Source organism: Tenrec ecaudatus, chromosome 1 (assembly GCF_050624435.1).
Source record: "Tenrec ecaudatus isolate mTenEca1 chromosome 1, mTenEca1.hap1, whole genome shotgun sequence".
In the NCBI taxonomy this organism is placed as follows: domain Eukaryota; kingdom Metazoa; phylum Chordata; class Mammalia; order Afrosoricida; family Tenrecidae; genus Tenrec; species Tenrec ecaudatus.
In genome coordinates this window covers 192,378,402-192,399,656 of record NC_134530.1, presented here as the reverse complement: position 1 = coordinate 192,399,656, position 21,255 = coordinate 192,378,402, and the positions used below count along the sequence as shown (strand labels likewise).

General features: G+C 41.9%; 1 protein-coding gene across 2 annotated transcripts in view; it reads right to left on the bottom strand.

Moving 5' to 3' along the window:
* The window catches only part of RALGPS2 (Ral GEF with PH domain and SH3 binding motif 2), a 148,263-nt gene that overhangs the window by 17,116 nt on the left and 109,892 nt on the right, over positions 1-21,255 (bottom strand). Inside the window, exons 9-16 of one of the 2 annotated variants that reach the window (XM_075527852.1) lie at positions 17,011-17,148; positions 15,759-15,849; positions 11,171-11,238; positions 8,481-8,616; positions 7,779-7,930; positions 6,881-6,935; positions 3,046-3,123; positions 1,420-1,525 (exon numbers count right to left, since the gene is read on the bottom strand). In XM_075527852.1, the coding sequence (XP_075383967.1) occupies positions 1,420-1,525; positions 3,046-3,123; positions 6,881-6,935; positions 7,779-7,930; positions 8,481-8,616; positions 11,171-11,238; positions 15,759-15,849; positions 17,011-17,148 (824 nt within the window). The remainder of the gene's footprint in view (positions 1-1,419; positions 1,526-3,045; positions 3,124-6,880; positions 6,936-7,778; positions 7,931-8,480; positions 8,617-11,170; positions 11,239-15,758; positions 15,850-17,010; positions 17,149-21,255) is intronic. The other variant, XM_075527857.1, reaches the window with a different exon arrangement.

The window sequence follows — 21,255 nt, the reverse complement described above, 5'->3', positions numbered from 1 at the left end:
GTTTACAGCAGAGTTCCAAAACCCATCTGTAGACAAAGGGACATCCCTCACAGAAGGGTCGCAAGGAAGGGATGAGTCAACCGGGGTTCAGTACAGCACTGATGAAGCACACAACAGTCCTCTGGTTCCCTGAGGCTTCCTTACCCCTCACTATCATGACCCCAATCCTGCCTTCCACTGCGGGCTAGGCCGGAGCATGTACACAGGTAAGAGCTCAGTACACATGGGATCCAGGTCAGATAAACCCCTTGGGAATGGGAGTGGTGATACCAGGAGGGTAGAGGGAAGGTGGGGAGGGGAGAAATCTTGGGGGAAGGGTGACAGCAATCAGTATGAGATATGAAAATAATAATTATTTATAATGTATCAAGGGGTCACAAGGGTAAAAAGAGGAGCTGATACCAAGGGCTCAAATAGAAAGTAAATGTTCAGAAAATAATGCTGGCAGCATATGTACAAATGTGCTTGATATAACTGATGCATGGACTGCTAGTAAGAGCTGTAAGAGTCCCCAATAAAAATGATCTTGTGATTAAAAAAAGAAGAAAACCAGAATGCTTCTTAGATGTGAGGATGACAAGACTTGATGCACTTAGGACATACCACGAGGAGAGACCAGGAAATATGCGTGGTAGACGGTCAGGGAAAAAGAGGAAAACTGACAACACGGGGACTGACGTGACTGTTGTGACAATATACTCAAACATGGCAGCAACCGTGATGGGCTGTTTCCCTTCCCCACCCAGGGTTGCTGTGCTGAAGACTAGGCTGTGCCCGGCCAAGCCATGGTGTTCTCAATCACCTCCTACGCACGTGACAGTTGGACGCGGAATAAGGACGACCACCCGACCCATGGAGGTGAAGATCACGGCAAGTGCCACGGACTGATCTGTCTCACAAGGAGGACAGCCAGAAAGCCCCGTACAGACAGGGACGGTGCGACCTCAAAGACTGCCAAGAAACCAGGCCCTGGAGAACCAGGACATCGTGTTTGGTCAAGTGCAGGGGCAACGGAAAAGACGAAGGCCTCTGCTGAGAGGGACGGACACCGTGGCTGCACCAATACACTCACACACGAGGAGAGTTGTGAGGGCGGCACAGGCCCGGGCAGTGTTTCCTTCAGCTGTGCACAGGTCGCCATGAGTTGGCATCTAACAATTACAACAACAGGACTGCTATGAGTCAGAACCAATCCGCTCGTACCTAAGAGCAACACACAATATGCATTTATATAAGGAGTCCTGTCCAATGCCAGGCTGCTAACCAGCCATGCTGCAGGAGAAAGATGAGGGAGTCGACAGTCTTAAGAGAGTCCTATGCTGTCCTGTGGGTCATTGGGAATCACAGTTAATGATGGCCGTTGGCTTTATATATTTCTATATATTTTTAGAAGTAGATTAAAATATAATAAAATCTTACTGTAGGCTTTTTGCCTTCTTTTAATAAAGTTTTTCTCCTGAGAACTCCTTGAATAGTAACAGCTCCTGGGTATAAATGTACTGCCAAATCTTCTGATTCTGCAGAACTATAAGTAGTGAAACGAAGAAAAAGGCATATCAGATCTTTTATCTCTAGTAATCAAGTCAATAACTTAAATAAAACAGTATTCTTAATTTAAAAATGCCTAATTTTATTCAGACCTGAGAAGACATTGAGAAAACAATGATTTATTGATCTGAAATTTATAAGCTGTCATAAAAGTTAACTAGGAAGTTATTAACATCAGCACATGGTTAAAAATATATACTTTATTACATATTCAAACAAACAATTTGGAAAGACTAGAACAATTCACCTTAGTAAAGATTAAATTAAGGATTTAAGGTTTGTCTTCTTAACATGCCCGACTGCATCACTGATGAAACCTTCCCCCCCGCCCCTCCCCCCATTAGAAATGTTCAGTTCTGGCAAAGAAAGGGAAAGCTTCTAATAGTTAAAGCATTTAAGTATGGAAAAATAAAAACAGCAGAAGCTCAGAAAAGGAAACCAACCAGCCAACCGACCAACAAACCAAGGCTTAATTTAACTCCGAAATAGCGGAAAATAACAAAGAACGGTAGAGATGAAAAAGCTTGGCTATCTGCCATCAATTTCAACGAGCTCGCACATGTTAAGTGTTTGGTTAAAGACTAATAGCTCCAAGGACAGGGTTGACTCCAGTGGTCAAGATTTCCTTTTCATACATCTTAAAGAAAATCATTACAAAGTAACCAAACATTTGAAAACATCTTTCCTGTAATTGCAACAAGAACAACTTCTACATGTGTCCATGAAAACATATCCACTCTGACACTCCTCCTCTTTCCTGGGGACAGACCAGCTGCAGAATCCCTGCAACAGTTTCCCCTCTCCGTACTTAGGTGTCTTCAAAGTGACACAGAGTCAGAAACCACTAGCAGTTCCCCCAGAGCACTATTGATACACGTAGGGAGGTCTCCGCAAGGTCATGAAGCTCACTGCTTAAGTTTGCCATTTGGTTGTATTTAGAACTGAATCAATCTCCCATCTGTTTCTTTTTCCATAGCTAATACAGTACTGAAAGAGACCTGGGTTACCTGCACTGAATGGACAACTGGATGAACAGGAGTTTAAATGTACAAATACTATTTAATGAAATAGAAGTGTCCAAATACAGGGCCTTGTAGCTTTTTGGGTTTTTTTTCCAGATGGATTTCAAAAGCCCATAATAAATGTAGATTTATTAGCAAAGAAAATGATTTAATGCAGCCTCCAGAACCACAAGCCGATTTTTGCTCAGCCCACAGCCAGCAGAATTAGAAAACCCTGTGCAGCCAAAAAGCTATCACCTTGGAAGCATTTAAACAAATCTGATAGAAAGATGCACGCTGTAAGCAATTCGCTTGGTGGACTGGAAAAGCACACTTCAAGTTTCTCTCTCTCAAACCTTGGGAAACAAATCTTCCTGGGCATTTTGTGCGCGAGCACCAAGGAGATGGGCGAGAAGAGGAGCGGCAGGCCGGCCCGGGTAAGCCGATCACCACTGCCAGAGCGGAGTGCTGCGGCCCGAGTGCAGGGGACATGTACCTGCTGGCCTTCACGTGGCTCCAGGAGCCATTCCGTGCCACTCTGGTCACCGAGCCGAGAGAATGGTATAATCTGTTCCTGTTGGAGCCCATTACAAATTGCATATATTACACATACTTTCACTCACACATGCATCGTCACAACGCACAGCAGTATAATAGTTCTCTGTGTAATACAGCTCTCTGATGTCTGCAAAAGATCCCTTATGTGTCTGCTTCTCTTTCTTCCTTAAAGCATGCAGCATCAGTTTGAATTTGCTTCTTCTTTTGTTTATTCTAGAATACTTTGGTGTCCAGCATATATCATACAGACTGTATATACTTGTGTATAAGCCGAGTTTTTCAGCACGTTTTTCATGCAAATTTTTGTGGTAAAATTAGGTGCCTCGACATTTTCCCAACATGGCCGCTCAAGACAAAGGAGGTGCATAAACAAATGTAGTGAAGAAAGCTCGCTGATGGTGCCTGGTTAGTAAAAGATAAAGCGTCTGGGGTCTTAAAGGCTTGAAGGTAAATAAGCGGCCATCTAGCTCAGAAGCACCAAAGCCCACATGCAAGAAGCACACCAGCCTGTGTGACCAGGTACCAGACATCAAAGAACAAAACATTTTATCAGTGGGTGCCCACCTTCCTGATATGATCGCTGAAGACAAATGTGTGCATAAGCAAATGTGGTGAAGAAAGCTGATGGTGCCCGGCTATCAAAAGATATAACATCTGGGGTCTTAAAGGCTTGAAGATAAACAAGTGGCCATCTAGCAGAGAAGCAACAAAGCCCGCATGTGTGACCACGAGGTGTCGAAGGGATCACTTATCAGGAATCAAAAGAAAAAAGTCTTATCATTGTAAATGAAGGTGAGTGCAGAGCACAGACCCAAAGCCCATCTGTAAGCAACTGGACACCCCTTTACTGAAGGGTCTTGGGGAGGAGACGAGTCAGTCAGGTTGCAGGGTACCAACAAGGAAAAATACAACTTTCCTCTAGTTCTTAAATGCTTCTTCCCTCCACTATGATGATCGAATTCTACCTTACAAATCCCAATTTTACCTTACCAGAGGATGCACACTGGTACAGATAGGAACTGGAAACACAGGGAATCCAGGACAGATGAACCCTCAGGACCAGTGTGAGAGTGGTGATTCCGGGAGGGTAGAGGGAAGGTGGGGTAGAAAGGGGGAACCAATTGCAAGGATCTACATATAACCTCCTTCCTGGAGGAATGGACAGCAGAAAAGTGGGTGAAGGGACACGTCAGACAATGTAAGACATGACAAAATAATAATAATTTATAAATTATCAATTGTTCATGAGGGAGGAAGGAGAGGGGAGGGAGGGGGAAAATGAAGAGCTGATATCAAGGGTTCAAATAGCAAATTTTTTGAGGATGATGGCAACAAATGTACAAATGTGCTTGACACAATGAATGTATGTATGAATTGTGATAAGAATTGAATGAGCCCCCAATAAAATGATTTTAAAAAAATCAGGTGCCTTGGCTGATATTCGGGTCGGCTTATACTCGAGTATATACTTCCAAAACTGTAATAAGAGAATCCAAGAGCGGTGTAAAACCAATTAATACCAAAACTTGAAAATACTTCAAAAATGGTTCTTTCTCTCTCACTATTTGGATGTCAGGTTTCATAGGATACCTCTGATTTAATTACATGTCCCCATGAAGTCACCTAAAAAGAAATATGGCCTACAAATTAAAAAAAAACCCCACGTGGGCCCAAATGCTTTCTATTTTCCTCCTTATCCTTTATGTTAAATCAAAGACAACTAATAAAAGAGATGAACTGAGTTGGAAAAACAAAACAAAAACACAGCCACTATTTTATTTCCACATTAACTGAAAAAGCCAATAAATGATAAAAATGGTATGAGTTAATATTTATCCAAAATGGCACTTAATGCTTATCAAACAAAGGAAACACATACACATAGTAACAATTCTGCTTCTTTGCCTGGGAAAAGGCAAAAGTAGCACTGCTGATAAATAATATTTAAAATAAAATCCACTATTTTGGCCTCCTTAAGCATGATATACTTTGTGTTCCTCCATTTATAAGGATATCAGAACAAAACTCGGCACACCTAATATTCAGAGCGGAGCCCTGGTGGTGTGGTGGCTATGTGTTAGACTGCCATCCGCATGGTTGGCAGTTCAAAACCACTAGCAGCATCTAGGGAGAACAGACTGAGTCTTTCTACTCCGGTAAACAGTCACAGTCTCAGAAACCCATGGGCGGGGTGGGGAAGGGGGGGTGTCACTATGAGTCAGCATTGACTCGATGGCAGTGAAAACATTCCGAATATGATTGTCCAGTTCCCTATGAACAAAGAATGTTTTAAATTCTAGTATCTGTTCATTTTTCATTATTTCAGGTCTGAACCTTGCTGACTGTCATTAGTTTAATTAGTTTAACAGCTCTCAAAAATTTCCAAGAGCCACTGATTTAAACTTGGCACAAACAGAATTTTAGCTGCAAATGTTTGCAAAGCAAAACATTTGTCATAAAAGAAAAATATTGTTTTGAGATTAGATGGTAACCCCATTAAACAACACTGTCTTCATCAGTCACCTGCTGGACGGGGACAGGTTACTGCACCCACCACCATACTAGGTCCGTCCATACCCAGCAACCCGGTAAGTGACTGTGTCAACCAGCGCCTGTCACCTACGGATGACAGTTTGTCGGACAGGCAGCAGATTATGGCTTTATGGTCTTTTGAGGTTCAGGGTGGGTGGCATGGGGAGTCTAAGACAATTTAGACAAACGCAGACAGCCTGCCAGAAGCAATGCCATGTTCTTTCCACTTCAGGAAAACCCAAATAAAGAGACTGAAAGCCATGTTTGGAAGAGAAATGGTATGTAAAAACAAACTGCTCAAAACCCAATCTAATCAGAGCAACACTTGTGAAGACTGATAATCAAAGAGTGCTGAGAAATATTGGTGCACCAGTAAAATCTTAGCCACATAATAGCCACGATATCTGTGTGGTTTCCTCAAGAACCAAGATCTAATTTTCTAATGGGATTGCCTAAAACTAATGGAAATAATTAGGATCGTTGTGTTCTAGTAAAACTGGTGCAGTTTTGTTTCAATACGGTATGTAAAATTCAAGCAGCAAATAGCATGTGCTTAAACAAGATATGTGCGTGTCTTGAATGTAGAAAACGTGGCCATCTTGTTACTTTGTGGCTTTGCCTACATAGAATAGAGCAATTATTATGGTAAGTAGTCAAGCATCTTGTGCTTGAAAAATAGAAATAATGAACATTTAGTGGGCAGCCACGACTTCCGGTGTTGGGCTACATTTTAGGGAGATTTTCTATGTGAAGTTTAAGACAACACATGCTATTTGCAGCAGGCAGGCAATAGTTGTATGGCTCTGCGCTAGCAGCGAAATGAGAAGGGGGCATGACCTATTAAGCATGTCATAGGAGAAATCTATTTACTCTGAGATAACTTGAAGTTTATGACAATTTAAATTCAATCTTCAACTACCTTTACTTACTATGTGGGGAAGTAATTATACTTAATTTTTTAAAAATACTTTTGAACACAAAAGTGCCTTGACCATAATTGGTTATTACTATTTCAAACCTTCAACTTAAAATGTACAAAAGCCCGCATACATTATGTGTTAAGCTACTAAGCAAAGGTAAATGGAAAAGACCCGATCAACTCCTCATTTCTGCTACTTGCAAGAACCAAAAATGGCCCCTTAAGTATACATGATAAAAATGGCCTCTTAATATTCTCATTATCAGACACTTTCCGATAGACAAAATAAACTCAAAGAAGCTTAAAGGGCCAATTTCTCTACCTTTCAAAAGCAGGCCACGAGGTCTCTTCACTTAGCTCAGAGCCATCACTGCTACCTGAAAGCAAAAGTCATTCTGTATTTTTAAAAAGCCAGAGGTACTTTTCCTGTTTGACACATTTAAACTATAAATGCACATAAAATAGCCACTTTTTTGGGGGGGAGGGTAAGGGGTGGGGAGCCTCCACATAGCCACATAGTAATTCTTCATTTTAATATTACCGCTGCTAGATTTATTTTTGCAAGACAATGGGAAAAGGAGGCAAGGCGACCTAACTTAACCACAGTACAAAACCTTTTTACATGCCTATTTACAGCTCAAGTTCATCATATAATAAGGACTTTTTCTCCCACCTGAAAATGTACAAAAGTGCAAAATGTTTTCTTTATGAAGTTTGTTAGTTTAAGACCAATGCAATTATGAAATATCGCTTCTGCTTTTTACTCATTTCTTCAAGGATAAGGCGCCTGATACAGTAACAGCCTTTTGAGAGAAGATGGACCCACCTAGATAAAACCACCAAGCAGCCGGAAGCACTGATGACAATGCCAGGCGCCCTGGGAAAGATGGGCTTTGACTGGAAGGTCAGTCACCACCTGGATTATCAGTATCGGGAGTTGTGCCTGCAACGCTCCTACAGCTAACGGCGACTTTGCTTTCGTAGTGTTCCCTGGCTGCGGCGGAAAGATGAGGCTGTCTGCTCCGGTACAGCCCAGTCGAGGACACCCTCAGCGGCAGGCTACTTGGTCACATCGGGCTGCGAGCAGTAGGAATGGGCTAGGCGGGAGTGGTGGGGGTGGTCAGAGTTAACTGCATGTTTTCCAGCTGAGCTTTGTTAAAAATCCCTTTTAAAAAAATATAAGGTGGAGGCCCCTCTTCCCTGCTGGAAGTATGTCTCACCTATTGAAATCCCGCTAGACAGAGTGGAGCTTCCAGCTTGGCCCCGAGATGGGGCGTGGGGCTCCATGACGCTGTCATCTAAGAGATGCCTTGGTCCTGCGTTCGGGAACGTTGCACTCTTAAATTCCGCTGTGTTCATCTTATGAATGAAACTGAAACAGAGCAGTGTTTCTCTCAGAAACATAATGACAGAAAAGGCTCCTCTTGACTAACGAAGACACAGAATGTGTCACAAAAGCATCAAACTAAACGTTTAAGGATTTTTTCCCCTTCCAGGAAACCCGCTGGTCTTTGGTAAATTAAAAACAAAACACCTCAAAACAATTAGGTTCCCTATCTTTACATTTGGAAATGAAGAGCGTCCTTTCCATAGACCTTACTTTAGGACGCTGACTGCCCGAGACCAGTACTGACTGTGGTGGCATCAGGTTATTGTTTAAAGGAAGGTGCTATGCTGCTGTGCAGGTCGACCTATGGTCGCTTTCTGGAACAGTTGCCTCCCTTCCCAACTGTGCAGACAGCTCATTTCCTTATTCAGGCAAAGGAACAAATAAATACTTTTAAGTAAAAAAGATATTTTATGCAGACTAAAGTTGTTTTTATAAAAGAAGACTGTGTTAGAAAACTAATAAAGCAAATACAACATAAATGAAAATATAAGCAACTTAAAACAATGAAAAGCTAAAACGGGAAAATGCTGACTTGTAACCCAAGCTGTGGCACTTCCTATGCCCGTGTGGGATCAGGTTCCGCGGCGACGGGGGCGTCTGGGGCAACAAGGATCCTTCAGCTGCCACACTTTTTCTTCCACTTTGCGGAGATGCTCCTACTTCAGGACCTGAGAGTTAAACAAGAGAGAGATTTTCCAATGGCCCCGAAAGAGTGTTTTTTGTTGTTTCATAGAAAATGGGAAAGAGGAGAACACCCTATTTTCTGAGTCCTAAAACACAAAATCCTAAGACACAAAAATGTACCGCCGTTTGAGTCCGCCAGAGCAGAACTGGCACCCCTTTCTTCTGAGCAGCAGCTGCGGAGAGTGCTTGAGTATTTAACCCCTGCACTACCAGGGTTAAGACGTACAAAATCTATTCATTTCTATCTAAGGCAGTACAAATCTGTCCCACGTTTACAGGGAAAGCACTGGAATGAAACGAGATGTGCTCAGGACACCTCCCCCTGCACACAGAGGAAACAAAGGGAAACATCCAGGTTGCCGGAGGTCAAGTCGAGTGCTGGTTTGTGTGTTCAAGGGCACCTTGTGTTTTTACAATGATCGCAAATATATGTGTGACAAAACAATGGTCACTTCAGTAATCTTCATAGGCACGGCTCAGTGACACCAGTTTCATTCCTTATGTTGTTCAACCCTAATCCTTATCCATTCACCACATTTTCAACCCAGTGCTGTTTTCACTTATATACCCGCAGGGGAATTAATAGATAACTATGGCTATTTTCACATTAACATTAGGCCTAGCACTAAAGAAAACAAAACAAAAAAACCCCACTGAAGTGGATTTCTGTCGTTTTAATTAGACCTTTTTATTTCTAGTGGAATCAACCTCACAGCTTAAGACTGTGCATCCTTTACATATAAATATATTTATTATACATATTACACATATAGTATATATTTCCTAGACTAGGCGGCCTATTTGCTTGTGTATCAGTGAAACAAAGTACAAGCAATATTTTAATTAAAAAAGAAAAAAACCTACTCCCTGCCTTCGAGTGGACACCGATTCATAGTGCGTCCACGCACAGCCACCCTCTAGGACAGGGTACAACTGCCCTGTAGGTTTCCAAGTCTATAAACCTTCAGGGAGTAGAGTGCCCTGTCTTTCTTCCTCTGAGTGGTTGGTGGTTTCGAACTGCTGACCTTGCGGGTCACAGCTCAATGTATAATGACTACACCACTGGAACTCCTTGATTTTAAAGAAAGCCAGCCCCTCACCCCCCTCCCAAAACAAAAAACAAACAATGAAACAGAAAGGGTGCACAGATTTTAACCCCCCAAATATGTTAAGTACATGTGTTAATTGTTATTTACTTTAAGGTATTCTTATTAGGTGTCTGATTTGCCATGAGGTAGTATGGAGGAGTGAGCTTTACCCTAAGAATTTGGTGCCTGAGAGAGAACCTCTAAGGCTCAAGCATCTTAAAGACGTCCAGGCCACAGCTAGCCTATCCGGTTATCATGGGTTGATTATGGACCCTCCCAAGTATCCATCAGTCTGGCAAGGCCAGGCTTCTCAGTCTGATGTAATCATCACCCATGATGTGAAATGATGTCAAATGGTCGCAAGGGGATTAGTGAGGACACAGCTACACTCTCCAGGTAGGGGCGTGTCCCTTGGGGCGTGCCTGCACCTTCTTTTCTCCCACAGGAGATCAAAGGAGAGAGAAGCAAGCAGGGGAGGGGACAGACCTGACCACCATGAGATGAGATGAGAGTGCAGCACGTTCTCTGGACCTAGAGTGACTGTGCTGAGAAGTCCTAGACCCAGGACACATGGGGATCTTCAAGGGACACTGGGCCCAATGTACAAGGAGACAAAGACCTTCACCTAGAGCCAACAGAGAGAGCGAGCTGCTCCTGGAGCTGACGCTCCTATTCTCAAGTTAGTCTCCTAAACGGTGAGAGGGGAAATTTCTGTTATAGCAGCACTAGATAACAAAGACAGTTTATGCAAACGAGGAGACTCTGGGATGGGGCTGAACAGCTAGAAAGACCACTGAGTGAGATCAGTTGATGTCAAGCTAGAGAGGGCCTGTTTTGGACTGTACCTTCAGGCCCCAGTGGAAGCTCTGGACATGGGAGCTCCACAGGCTTTCTTGGTGGAAGATGTTGGTAGACGTTGATTCATGCGGGAGGCTAGGTAGCACATTCCCTTTCTGGGACTTGGGAGGTCTGCAGTGGGAATCCTTCAGACCTGACTTATGTGTCTTGTTATAATAAAACTTCGATCAAAACTCTAGTACTTTGTGTGAGTTCTGCGAGCTATTTTGATGATTATCGAACCCAAGGAAGTAGTGTGAGCCAGGTTGAAGGGAGGAGGGTGCTTTCTTGGAGGAAGAGTGGGGAAATCCCTAATATGCAGCCATCAGGTGACAACAGAGGGTGTCCCCGGGACTCTCACGTCTGGAACTGGTCTCTGGTGTTGGGCAGATGTAGTCAGTCTGAAGGACCGTGCCCGTTAAGTTCTGAGACAGGACCCAGCTCCGGGGGTTAGGGTTGGACGGTCAAGTGCTGCTTTTGTAGCTTGTGTCAGAACATAAGTGGAATGATGGGAGAACAGAACTGATAATGAATTAAATGGATCCCTGCACTTCGATGTGAGAAGTGGTATTTTGTTTTTCCATGCAGGTAATGAAATAAACTATGCACTAACCTACTAAATCTTCCCTGGAGGCAGCAGAACGTGGTGTGCTTGTCCCTGGCTCTATCTTTAAGGAAAGCCTAAATTTTAAAAAGAAATAAGATACATCAAGTGATTAATAGTTCATAAAATATTAGTTACTTAGAAAAAATTAAAACATTTCTATAAAATAGCTATATATTTTTAAGAGCACATAGTAGATAATGGTCAAGTCTCTTACCTCTTTCATTCTAAGTCAATCTTACAGTTCATTCTAGGGATTATTAGGAAGAACATTAAAACGATGTTTATTTTAAAACATTAAAAATTTCCCCTAAGCTAAAGTTGCCAAACAATTCAACAGATTTAAAAATATTTGTTGAATGACTAAAAGATGACTTGACTTGAGGCCATTGATACCAGACATTTAAATTTCAGAAACTTTCACATATAAATGAAACATTCAGCAAATTATTTTAAGAATCTTTATTAGATAAACTGCTGGCTTGATTATATCCACTATCAAGTCAATTCCAAATCACAGTGACCTTATAGGACAGAGCAGAACTGTCCCTTAAGATTTCTGAGACTGTAAACCTTCCTAGAAGCAGACAGCCTCATCATTTCCCCAGAGTGTGGCTGGTGGGTTTGAACTATCGAACTTGTGATTAGCAGCCCAACGCCTCAATACCACAGGGTTTGACTGTAGCACTGAACACGTCAAAAACACTTTATTTAAAACTTACCAACTAATAAACCAAACAAACTTATCAAAGTAAGGATCAATACAGATATAAAAGTTGCGGGCAAAAACCTTGGTAAAACTCCAAGTCACAGTTTATTATTTCCATGTAGTAGAACCTATTCAGTTTTGAGTTCCACAGCAAAAGAGAGAATTTTTCCTCTCAGTGGAAACTATTTCAGAAAACCGGGCAGTAAAAACGTTGTACAAAATACTGTGCTACAAGCCCAGGGCTCTTCCTAAGCACTTGTCTGAAAATTAATAAAATCTGTTTAATATTCTCCCAGCTGAAACATTTATGTGACTGCACAATTCAATGATATTCACGAGAGAGGAACACATCTGAGGTTTTAAAATCATTTCTTTGATAACCCAAGAGGAAATTAAGTGTGATTATGCTCCACTTATAAGGCAAGGTAAAATCTACATATTGAATGTGCGATTACAAGAACGACTTCATTTTTAAAGAAGCTGCTTCCTTCTGTCATTTAGGCGCCAGACTGCACCGCCTTCATCGGTGTCAATATTCATTGGACCCCGTTTCACGTTGGGTACTATGCTCAGGGCCGTGGCTGTGATAGAGCCCAAGACATGGCGTCCTTGCCCTTCGGAAGCTTCTCGCTGAGGAGACAAAGGGGTCACCAAAATGATGGCACTTTTCCTAGTGCAGCCCAAGACGGACGGAACAGGAAGGGGTGGAAAGAGAACTGCTGGGTGAATGAATCCCAATGCGTCCTGCAGCCGTGCTCCCTGATAGCAGTAGAAAACAACACAAGCCACTACAAAACGACACTGAAATGACAGCTAGCCAAGGGCGTCAGTCGTGTGCAAGGTCATCACACTAATATTTAATAACTCCCAGGGAGGTTGGTTCACAAAGAAGATATTATATTCTCTGCTAAAATCAAACACAGTGTCGGACCATTTGCATGTGATGAAAGCACACAGGTGTAGCCTGTCCTGAGACTGGCTGTGGTACAGACGAAGTTGCCCAAAAGGTGTCATTTTTATTACACGACTTTCCAACATAAAGAACAAACACTCCTGGCCACTGACAATTCCACTGGTTCCAAGTTATAATGCGCCCGAGCAGCCGCTCTCAACCCGTGGGTCGCAACCCCTTTGGGAAGGGTTGAAGGACAGGGGTCGCCCGATTCCTAACAGTAGCCAAATTACAGTGATGAAGTCACAACGAAAATAATGTTATGGTAACTGTATGAAAGGGTCGCGGCCTGAGGAAGGTTTCCCTGAGTGGAAACTACACTTTCAGCTTGCGTAATGCTGGAGGCTCCTGAGACATACTGAATCTGCACCACCACCACCAAAGCTGTTTCTTCCGGCCTTTCATTTGTGTTCTCGCCTCATTCCTAGACCACGCCTTCTCTTACCCTTCAGCAGCAGCTCTACCTCACCTGCTCAGAGCCAGCTCAGGTGACTGTTTCCTGAGGCTGTTCCTTCCTTCCTTTCTCTTGCTTTACTCTTTTTTTTTGGGGGGGGGGGGGAAGGGGGAGGTTAACATGTTTATTTCAAACAAAATGTGTTTAAAGATGTTCTGTGACCAGCAGTTAGCTGCTGCACACAAGTGGATTAGGTAATTCCCTTGTCTTGGTATCACTGGGGGCTGGGCTGGGGTGGGGCGGGGTCACGTTTCCTTAGAAGAGGAATCGCCGGGCCCTCAGGCAGGTTGCAAGCGCACTGCTCACACTGTGGTGTAATTGTTTGGTGTATGTGTTACAATGGACTGAGGGCAAGAACAATATTTTATTCATTTTTGAAATTTCTGCAATCAGCACAAAGGTCTGTAACCAAAGCTTAATTCAGGTAGTCACTAACTTAAGGGGCCCTTGCAGCAAGATCAGCAATTCAAAACCACCAGCGGCTCTGGAATAAGAGAGGCTTTCTACTCAACAGTCTCAGAAACCCACAGGGCAGCTCGACCTTGTTCTTTGGGCCACCATGAGTAAGAATGCACTCAGTGGCAGAGACCCTGCGGGGTGTTTTGAGGGTCTCTCAACTCCGCACCTGTGAGAGTTACGATGGATGGAAGCTACTTCTCCCTTTTCCCCGCCAGTATACCTCATTGTTGGTGGTATGCTACAGTACATTACCTGCCCAAGTTCTCATTCTCAGCCACCTATCCACTCACAGTGTTTAATTTTATGACTTGTTGTTCAAAACACTGCTGGGTTTATAAAATACTGATAAAAGGGTAGTAATAATAATTAAAACAAAAATTAGGCATTCGGTTCATGTCAGAACTAATGTACAATGAAGAGAACTTGATCTTAAGTTGAGGACTATGTGCACGTTAAAAACAAATATAGTGGGCAGGCAGCTCTAGCTGTAGTGAGTCTGTTCACAGCCATTTTCACAGTCCGCTTATTAGCATGTCTGTACACAGTTACCTAGCGGCTTTTCAGCAAAGTCGAGGTGATCTTCAAGAAAACTTTACTTTTTACAACAGTAGTTAAAATTTACCATCTTCTCTAACTGTACAGAAACACCTTAAGCTTCACTGCTCCTTAATAGTTAAAATGTAGTTTCTCTTAAATTCAATACATTTCTTGAGCCAGACAGATTTTTAATAGTTCACTCATATTTGGGGATTTTAAGGTAACATCCTCTGTACTTGGTTAGAAAATCTCTATGTTTATTACGTGTTGAGTGTTGTGCCAGCAAGGAGAGAGACAGGATGAGAGGCAGTGGGAGATATAAGAGATTGGAGACAGACTACCAAGCTCAAGAATTGCATAATCTCAGGCAATAAGAGATTTGTAAAACAACCTAGTCGAAAATGGATCCATGGACTCCATAGATTTTCAAACAAGTTACCATGCAAAATCTTTGTAAGACAAAAACTGGTATGGAAATAATACCACTTTAGAGGTAATGTTACCAAATGGAAGACAATAGATAACATATAAAGATATTTTCAGAGTTTCTGCAATTTATATGTAGTTTTAAATTTCACTTTTTTGTCGTTTAAACAGATTTATATTCAGTGTAAATTGTGCTATTAAAATTAAAAATTGCTTAAATATAAAAATAATAATTTACATGTTAGTGGTGCTTACAAAACGGACACTGTTCCATGTGGCTATGTATTACGTCATTTGGTCTTTACATGAAACACTTCATGAGTCTGCATGTCATTCTTGCACAGAGGCCACTCTCATCATTTCTGCACTGGTTCAAATTTTACTGTGTGTTACTGAAGAGAGCGCGGCCTTTAATATCTGATGAAATGCAATTATAGCTTTTTTTGGAATTTCTAACCTTTAATTGGCTGATTCCGCTCTGCAGAATCCTTGAAAAATTGGAAGTTGATCATCACTCCCACACCAGACTGGAAAGACGGACACATTATGCTACAGAAGAACAATCTACTCTTTTCACTTTGAGAAAACTTTAAAATAGGAAAACACTGTAGTAAAGTTCTGCTTAAAAGCTTGTGAACAATTGACTTAATAAAGCTACGCAAAAATATTTGTAAAATTAACACAGCTAAAAAAGAAAGGAAAAGCCTCAGAGAGATGAGCTCCTTGTCCCCACACCTTCAGAGAACCCCAGATCTATGCCACACAACACAATGAGAACACGAGTTAATGATTTAAATCCACCCACTCCCCATGCTTCTTCACCTTGGATAGTCCATTTCAATGGAAAGGAGAAGTGGGCATCAGCTATTTATAAAATATATTGTGATTGACATAAAGCAAATGTAAAACCAAACAAAATGCCTTTACTACTAGAAATTGACCACTGTGTTAGACACTTGCATGGCATTTATATGATACAATGTTGCTGTTGAACACACAGATATGGAAGGGTGGAGGGCAGGACAAAGTCATACAAAACACCTTTCAAGATCAAACCTACTTGTAATTATCGTCTTCCACAAACTTCTGTAGTTCTTCTATATATTGCACAGAGTTCAGGTATTTTTGGACATGAGGCAACATGGGAATATCTAGGCAAAAGGTGAAGAACGATTATCCTATAAGGTACATTTCAACTAAAACTTTAAAAAGTTAACTTTAAAAAGAATATTTATCTTACCACATGCTGCTTAAAATTATATTTTAAAGAAAATTAAGACCAGATGGCACCCAAATTTCAATTAACTCTAGGAGGACATTACTGAGGTAAATGTGTTTGATATTAAACTGGAGATAATTTAGAAATTGTACCTGGGCTATAATAAAGAAACCAATGAGTTATAGAAAGCATTGCTAACACAGATAAAAATCAGTTACATGCTATTTGTACAATGTTTTATAAAATGGTTTCATTTATAAAGTCTCACTCATCGATCTCATAGGAAAATCGGGGACTTCATTTTAAAAGCAAGATGTAAAGAAAGGTGTTTTGTTTAGGGGAAGGGAGGAGAAGAGGGGATTAAAGAAACGTAGCTCCCATGTGTAAATGTGTGTCTTTCTCCTATATACACATTTGAAATAAGATTTGATTTAGCACTATAATTTGGTGTTATGTTTAAAAAACTGGAAAACAGCAAGAGTAAGAAATTATTTCTTTATTTAATTTCCACTATGATGCTCTCCTTTCCCTAGACACATTTTTGGGTATAGATGCAGACAAATAGTTAGTTTTGTGACAAATTCATTTTAAATAAATCATATGAGGTCATCTCATTGTTTTAAATAGCATACAAATTATCTGTGTGATCTGCTGAGCATATTCTGACCATTTGGGTTATCAACGAAAGCACAAGGGAACCAACTGATTCTCAATGGTTCCAAGATTACAGGGAACGTGACAGCCTTCAGACAATTGACAGAGAAAGTTAATATGGACACAAAGTTCTCAAGTCAAATGTAAAAGGGGCTATTGTTAAGCATAACATATTTTCCCAATATGAATGAATGTGAAACAAACATTAAAAATATAAAAACAGCCAACCCTTCTCCTTATCAAATTTGAAGGACCCAAGTTATTAAAAAAACTAAACCAAACCCCATTTTCTAATCATTTGGTTTCCCAAATAATGGTTCTTTACTCAATATCATGATCTAACTTATAAAAGCTGAAGAATAAAAAGCGTAAAACTAATTAAATGGGAATAAAAAAATAATCATGATCTGCCTCCGTGTGAGGATGGGCGTCCACTTACCATATTCACAGGACTGCTGTAAATCAGAAATTATTCTAAGGATGTTATTCATTAAATTTGATCTTTGCTCATTTTCTAGAATGCTGCCGGTTGATGGGTATGCGGAGTCAATATATGTTAAATCTGACAAATAGATACCTGAAACAGAATTAGATGAATGAGTTTCGTCTTAACTAGTTGTTTGAAAAAAATGTGAAAAAAACAATGGGCAGAGGGAGTTCATTTGTAGCTATATTTCAATGTCACATTTAAAATGCAGTTATTAATAATATGGCAGCCTTAACACACAACCCCCGCGATCTAGAGTCACAGAATATGGGGAGCACACTTGCATCCTGCAAACGTCTTACTTAAGGAAATGTCTCCTTAGGACCCATTCAAAGCAAGCCTTGAGCCAGAGCTGCGGAGGAACTCTGGGAGAAAGCAGTTGACTTCCTGACGGGTGTACAAAGAAGGCAGTTACTTTAACCTCTCTGAATCTCAATTTCTTGCATCTGCATATAGCAATTTTCCAAGTTGTGGGAAAGTTCGTGTACCCCTTGCTGTACACTGATAACTATTATTACAGCCGAAACTATTTTGAACACCGCCTCATTTGGGTACAAAAGCCTTTTAAGTTTTAATTATCAACACCACGATTTCTGAAACACTTCATGCGCCTATAAATGGAAGTGACTGCTTTCCTACTCCTGGTGTACAGAGTTATACCAACAAAAACTAACACAGCTCCCAAAAGAATGTGGTTGGACAAGCCCATGCCAAGTCACTGTTACAAAGATGTTTGAAATGTGTAAGACACACACATCACAATAGTCAGAAGATATGCTTTCCCTCCACACCTCTGCGCTCCAGGTTCATGAAATTTTCAGAGTAAATGCAAGCACAATGAAGTACTCACTCATGATCTTCCAAATAAACCTTATGTTTTCCTCATGCCCTTTCGACTCATCTTGGCTCAAATCTTATTATCTTTCAAGTGTCAGCTATTTTCTGGTTTTCTCACAGGTTTGAAGAGAGTTACCATTTAGAAGATGTTGAATATAGTCCCCTTTTTCTATAAAGGTCCACAGAATGTGGGCACCTAATGCTGTGCCAACCTGCTAGGGAGAATGGGGTCGTAAAGTGACCTCCTTCTAGTGCACACTGCTATAAATGAATACACCCTCTATACCATTCACTGGATAATTTTTATGACTTCATAATATCTTTAAACTTTTTCAGATTTATACCTTATCTGTTCAAGATTATAAGCCACTTAAAGCAATGACCTAATCTTGCAGGCCAAGAAATTCAAGGAGACCCCCATGGAGCATTTTGGCACAGCCACCCACGTGGCAGCCTAGAACTAGGCCCCAGTGCTCCCCGGCTGCTAGCCTTACTGCAGCTGACAGCAGGCCGCCCCTCCTGTGGTGAGTGTGGCCCTCCGGCCTTCTGGTTAGCAGTCATTAGGGCCCAGGCTTTGATAACAGGTACTACTTGTTGCTGGTTGGCATGGCAAAGCTTTTTCATTGAGCATCCTTTTGGTTCCACTCACTAAATTTCTGCTGCATTCTTTAGGCCATCTAGCATACCATTACCATTTAGTTGATGCCAACTTACAGTGCCCGTCTGTGGGTTTCTGCGACTGTAATTTTTTTAAAAAATCATTTCATTGGGGGCTCATACAATTCTTACCACAATCCATACATCCATCCATCGTGTCAAGCACATATGTACATTTGTTGCCATCATCATGCTCAAAACATTTGCCTTCTACTTGAGCCCTTAATATCGGCTGTTCATTTTTCCCCCTCCCTCCCCCCACCTCGTAAACCCTTCAGAATTCATTAATTATTTTTTTGTCATATCTTACACTGTCTGACACCCCCCCCCCTCTTCTCTGCCGTCTATTCCCCAGGGAAGAGGCTATACATAGATTCTTGTAGTCAGTTCCCTGTTTCTACCCCACATTCCCTCTACCCTCCAGGCAACACCACTCTCACCACTGGTCCTGAAGGAGTCATCTATCCTGTCTGTAATTGTTTACGGGAATAGAAAGCCCAGTCTTTCTCCCACGGAGCTAGCTGGTGGCTTTGAACTGTTGACCACGTGATTTGCAACCAACTCGTAACCATGACACCACCAGGGCCTCCACACCTACCATACAGACCCGTTTTTTCTTTCATAGAATCTCAACTTTTTCGATGACCCCAAATGAACCAACCTACAGCCTAGCTTCCTCTAATATTTTTTTGCCTCTAGTATTACTCTCAACCCAGTTTTCCTTTCCAAGACTCAATTAAAATAAAAATACAAACACCCGTTGCTGTGGACTCGATGCTGACTGATGACACTTGCAGATGAGTCGGCGCAGAGCTGCTCCAACAGGGCTCGCAATGGCTGCTTTCTCAGTTGATCACCAGGCCTTTCTTATGAGTGCCTCTGGGAGGACTCAAATCACTAAGCTTCTGGTCAGTAGTCCAGTTTATTAGGGACTTGCACTACCCAGAAAATATTTTTTTAAAAAGCGAAGCAAAACAAAACACATTCACTGCCACGGCATGGGTTCGGACTCATAGAGACCCCGCTCCTGGGGTTTCTGAAGTTGTGAGACACACTCGTCTTTCTCCTGAGGCGGCGGCACTGGTCATTTCAAAACGTGGCTACTAGCCACCACAAGCCCACCACACCACCAGGGCTCCTTCCCAGGACTACAGACACTTACGTTTCCCAGGGAAGGCAATCAAAGCAACCCTTCTTTCAAATGGGATCTCCTCTTCAGCCTCTATTCACAACAAAGTCTTCATCTCAACCACCTTCAGTTGCCACACGGGTAGCTTTGAAAGCACAGACCAGGCTTTGAGGTTTTTCTTGCACCAAAGTATTGCTAAATAAGAGCTATACACACCTGTTCCCTTACCTACATGCTCAACTTACAGACAGATGTAGGAACCGCTCTTGTTCGCCGCCTGGGAACTGCCCTCCCATTGCCCGCTGCACCAACCTGTGTCATACCCCGTAAACAGGCCACCTCTGACTTCCAGGGGCCCTGCACCGGCGGCTTCATCCCGAGGTGGGTTCGGACATAAGCTCAATAGCTCCTTTTGCAGTTTTCACTACTGCCTTTAGTATCAGTAACTTTACAAACCCAACCTTTGTCTCTGGGGGTTGAGAAGGCTAGGGGTTCAAACCCATCAGCCAGTCGATAGAAGGGATGTGGCAGTTTGCTTCTGTACAGAGTACAGCCTCAGCAACCCCAAGGGGCAGAGTTCTGCTCCAGTCTACAGAGCTGCTGGGAGTGGGAGCCAATTCCATGGCAGTGAGTCTGATCTAAGGATTGGAAACATTACATTATAGACCAATGGATACATGTTAACATTGTAAGTAGTTTGTCACTAGTAGCAAGTGTATAAAAAATTCCAATTTTATTATTTTTAAAAAACAAACAAAACCCAAATGACCCTGAGTGTGATTTGTTGTAACTCAAATCTGTTTTAAGTTGGGGACTACCTGTATTTTTCATTTATTATTTTAATTCTGGTTACTTCACTTATTTACATAACTTGCTTCATCTTTGTGAGCATTTAAGTGTATATGCCCTTGAGTTTTCAACTTTGTACGATTATTTATTTCATACCTAAACAAAACCCACTGCCATCGAGTTAATTTCAATCGAGTTGGGACCTTCCAGTGCAGGGCAGAGCTGCTGCCCGAGGTTACTGAGACTTCCTCTCTAAAGACAGAGAGTGCCACTGTACGCTTCTGTCCTGTGGCTGACTGCTGGGCTTGAAATGCTGACTTCTCAGTTTGCAGCTGAGAGCTTTAACTACTGTACCTTAGAAACAGAAAGGTTAAAAATCCAGCTGTGAAAAGGTAGAAATTAAGCTCAGACCTTCATTTAGGATTCAGATCAACAAGCACTAGATGGCAGGGCATACGAGAGGAAATAACACGTGGTACGTTATGGGTGAGGAGGCGAAGCCTGAATGCTGAATCTGCCAAGAGCATTCAGTAATTACTGGTACACAATCCACCGAGAGCGAATACAGCCAAACGCTTTGGAGGGTGGTGGTTCAAGTGCTGGTTCTGTTACTTGGAACACCTGCTCCTTGCCTACCAACTATCTTGTTATGCAACACTTTGCATTTATGACAACTGTAGTAAAAAACCTAGCCAACTGTTTTGCACGTTAGCAACGTGTGCCTGGCAGCGCTGAGTGCCTGCCTAAGTGTGAAGTGAGAGCAACGCTGGCTGTGATGGTTAAGG